This window comes from Marmota marmota, unplaced genomic scaffold (assembly GCF_001458135.2).
Source record: "Marmota marmota marmota unplaced genomic scaffold, marMar, whole genome shotgun sequence".
Lineage (NCBI taxonomy): Eukaryota > Metazoa > Chordata > Mammalia > Rodentia > Sciuridae > Marmota > Marmota marmota.
In genome coordinates, this window is record NW_026000061.1 from 156,311 (window position 1) to 159,669 (window position 3,359).

The 3,359-nt window shown below is 55.7% G+C and overlaps 1 protein-coding gene across 1 annotated transcript in view; it reads left to right on the top strand.

Moving 5' to 3' along the window:
• The window catches only part of LOC107133611 (phosphatidylinositol 4,5-bisphosphate 3-kinase catalytic subunit delta isoform-like), a gene marked incomplete at its 3' end in the record, with an annotated part of 6,718 nt that extends 3,363 nt beyond the window's left edge, over window positions 1-3,355 (top strand). Inside the window, exons 4-9 of the mRNA XM_015475899.1 lie at window positions 167-346; window positions 500-649; window positions 1,032-1,121; window positions 2,189-2,410; window positions 3,051-3,147; window positions 3,236-3,355. Of these exons, the coding sequence (XP_015331385.1) occupies window positions 167-346; window positions 500-649; window positions 1,032-1,121; window positions 2,189-2,410; window positions 3,051-3,147; window positions 3,236-3,355 (859 nt within the window). The remainder of the gene's footprint in view (window positions 1-166; window positions 347-499; window positions 650-1,031; window positions 1,122-2,188; window positions 2,411-3,050; window positions 3,148-3,235) is intronic.
• Between the last annotated feature and the right edge of the window lie 4 nt (window positions 3,356-3,359).

Below are 3,359 nucleotides of genomic sequence, written 5' to 3' on the forward strand. Positions count from 1 at the left end.
TTTCCTGGGTGTCTGCTGTTACTTTCACCGGTGAATGACCCAGGCCCTGCCCTTGTGGGGCTCACACTTGGGGATACACAATAAAGGCAGGCAGGTGGCCTTGCCCCTTTTCCCCAGAATCCCATGGGCCTGAGAGCAGCATGCCAACCCTCCCTCCTCCCCACAGGAGAGCTTCATCATCCAGGTGTCCACCAAGGATGTGCCCCTAGCGCTGATGGCCTGCGCCCTCCAGAAGAAGGCCAAGGTGTACCAACACCTCACAATGGAGAAGCCTGAGGACTATGTGCTGCAGGTGAATGGGCGGCATGAGTACCTCTATGGCAGCTACCTGCTCTGTCAGTTCAAGGTGAGGCCTGCAAGGAGCCCTCTGCACTCTGGGATCCCTACCACTCTAGAAGGGGCCAGCATAGGAGTGGGAGAGCCGGACTGTGGGTCTCTCTTGGTTCCAGTGAATGGATATGCCACCCATTGACAGTTCAACTTTACACTCTCATCTCAGTACATATGCAGCTGCCTGCACAGTGGACTGACCCCCCACCTGACCATGGTGCATTCCTCCTCCATCCTTGCCATGCGGGATGAGCAGAGCAAACCAGCCCCTCAGGTCCAGAAACCACACACCAAACCGCCCCCCATTCCCATGAAGAAGGTGAGATGGTGTCCTCCCCTCTCTTACCCTCTTTCTCTTCCTCCCTCCTTTTGGCCAATCCTAGAGCCTCTTGGGCAGCACCAGGGCTAGGCGTTGATCCAGGGGACTTTGGATGGTGCAGTCCTTTTGGAGAGTCAGGGCCTTGAGCTGACACCCAGGGTGGGGTCCTATCTGAGCTACTGCAATCCCAGATTGCCTACTTCTCTGCAGATCTCAGGGGGGCTGGGGCCCCTGGGCCCCTGTGTGGCAGATTGGTAAAGGATGGTGTTGGTGACAAGTTTCTGAACCTTGCCACAAAGTTGTGACCCTCTCCCCCTCTCCCCAGCCTTTCAGCAGCCAGGGGAATGAGCTGGGATTTAAGACCCGCTCCTCTCCTCTCTAGCCCTCCTCTGTGTCCCTGTGGTCGCTGGGGCAGCCTTTCTGCATTGAGTTGATACAGGGCAGCAAAATCAATGCTGATGAGCAGATGAAGGTAGGGGCTCGGGTACCAGGTAAGGGGACAGGTGTTTTTTTTGCACAAACAGGGTGTGCTGTGGCCTGGAGGGGCAGCAGAGAAAGAAGAGTGGGAGGGTGTCACAAAAAAGTCACCTGGACACATTACTCATTATCTCTGCCTGGATTGGCTGTGAACCACATCCAAACAATAAGAGGGGAGGGGAGCAGGCCAGCAGGCCAGGGAGGCCAATTAATGGAAACCTGGGCCAAGCAATTTGTGGGTATTTGACTTTGATGGAGCTTGTGGAATCAGGCACAGCCCATTGAAGTAGGAGGCCCAGTCAGAGATGTGTAAGGCACCATAGAAGCTGGCTGCAGCTGGGCTGAGGTGCTTCCAGGGGTTACCCACCCAGGGGTGCCCAGAGTCTGGAGGACACTGCACATGGTTCCCCCTGGAAGCTGAGCCCCCATGGGCTTGGGGAACAGTGCCCTGTTGTCTCTTCAAAAAGCACTTTCATGGCTCCTCTGCACTCAGAACCATCTGCAGAGGTGGATTTATTGTCCCACTTCTGTGAGTGATGCCTTTCTGGGTCCACAGAGCATAGCATGTCTTGTCTGGGTCTCTTTTTTTGGCATTACTTTACAATCTGGGAAGGGGGGTGTGTCTGCAGGAGTCACGGAGGATTGGGTGGGAGCAGCTCTGGGGATGGGCTGGCAGGTTGGAACTGGAACAGGTGCACTGGAGACTGGTCAGGCAGTCTTACGAGCCACATGGGGCTCAGAGATGCTAGGCATGAAGGTAGCCAGAGCTGTTAGAAGCAGAAGGGACCCTGGAACTTCTGAACCCTGATGAGGAAACTGAGGTTCTGAGTTGACCCACAGAGTCAAGTGTACTGAGACTGGCTTGCCCCAGTACAGCCTGGGGTACCAATGCCCCAAGACACCTGTACCACTGAGCTGCCAGCCTACACTCTGCTGGACCACTCTCAATGCAAGAAGTAGATTTGGACCCCTGTGTAAATGGGGACCTTCAAGGAGAAGATTGGAACTTTAGATGGGGTGGCGCCTTCGCTCCCTCACTCATGCCCTATACCCCTTCCCCAGCTAGTGGTGCAGGCCGGTCTCTTCCATGGCAATGAGATGCTGTGCAAGACGATGTCCAGCTTGGAGGTGAGCATGTGCTCAGATCCCATGTGGAAGCAGCATCTGGAGTTTGACATCAACATCTGTGACCTGCCGCGCATGGCCCGGCTCTGCTTTGCACTCTATGCGGTGATGGAGAAGGCCAAGAAGGCGTGCTCCAGCAAGAAAAAGTCCAAGAAGGTGGTGGGTTGGGCTGACTGGGAGAGGCCCAGGCCTCAGACACCCAGTGAAACCCCTTACTGGGGCCTCTTGCCATCCTGCTCCCACAGGCAGGCACCCTGAGGACAGGGGTCCTGGGAGAGCCTGGGGACCCCAGTCTTTCTGCCCACCCTAGTCTGGCTCCTTAGTCTGGCTTCCTGTGCTGCCTGAGTAACAGCTCATGAGTTGCCTGACTTGAAATATCTATCCCAGACCTGTGGTCCTTAGGGGTCCTGGAGGCAGCTCCCTTGGTGGAAGGACAGTGTACTCATGGGGACAGAAATGATGAGTTAGTGGCTGCCTGGGTAGAGTGTGGCTGGGCCCCAAGTCACTAGACCCAGGATGTGACTTGCCCCTTGACCTGGGCCAGCTATGGGACTGGTGGGCTTACTCAAGTGTCTCTGGATGCTGGGTGTGAAGATGCAGGCAGCCAGGAAGGGATCTTGCTGGCTTAATTACTGAAACTCTGACAGGAAAGAGATAGAGGGTCCTTCCCCTCCTCCTGGGTCTAACTTGGAGACCTTCCATGCAGTCTGGGTCTTCTCTCCTGGTTGGCCTGGAGACTGGTTCCATTCTGCATATGAACAAGAAGAGGCTCACTCTGATCTATAGTATCCTTCTCTAGGACTGCCCAATCGCCTGGGCCAACCTCATGCTGTTTGACTACAAGGACCAGCTCAAGACTGGGGAGCTCTGCCTCTACATGTGGCCCTCTGTCCCAGGTGGACCCAGGCCCAGCAGGGAGAGGCTCTTGGAGGGTGAGACATCCAGAACTAGTTCCCCTACAACTACATCTCTCCCTGCCTTCAGATGAGAAAGGAGACCTGCTGAACCCCATGGGTACCGTGCATAGCAATCCCAACACAGAGAGTGCTATCACCCTGGTCATCTACCTGCCCAAGGTGGCCCCTCACCCTGTGTACTACCCTGCCCT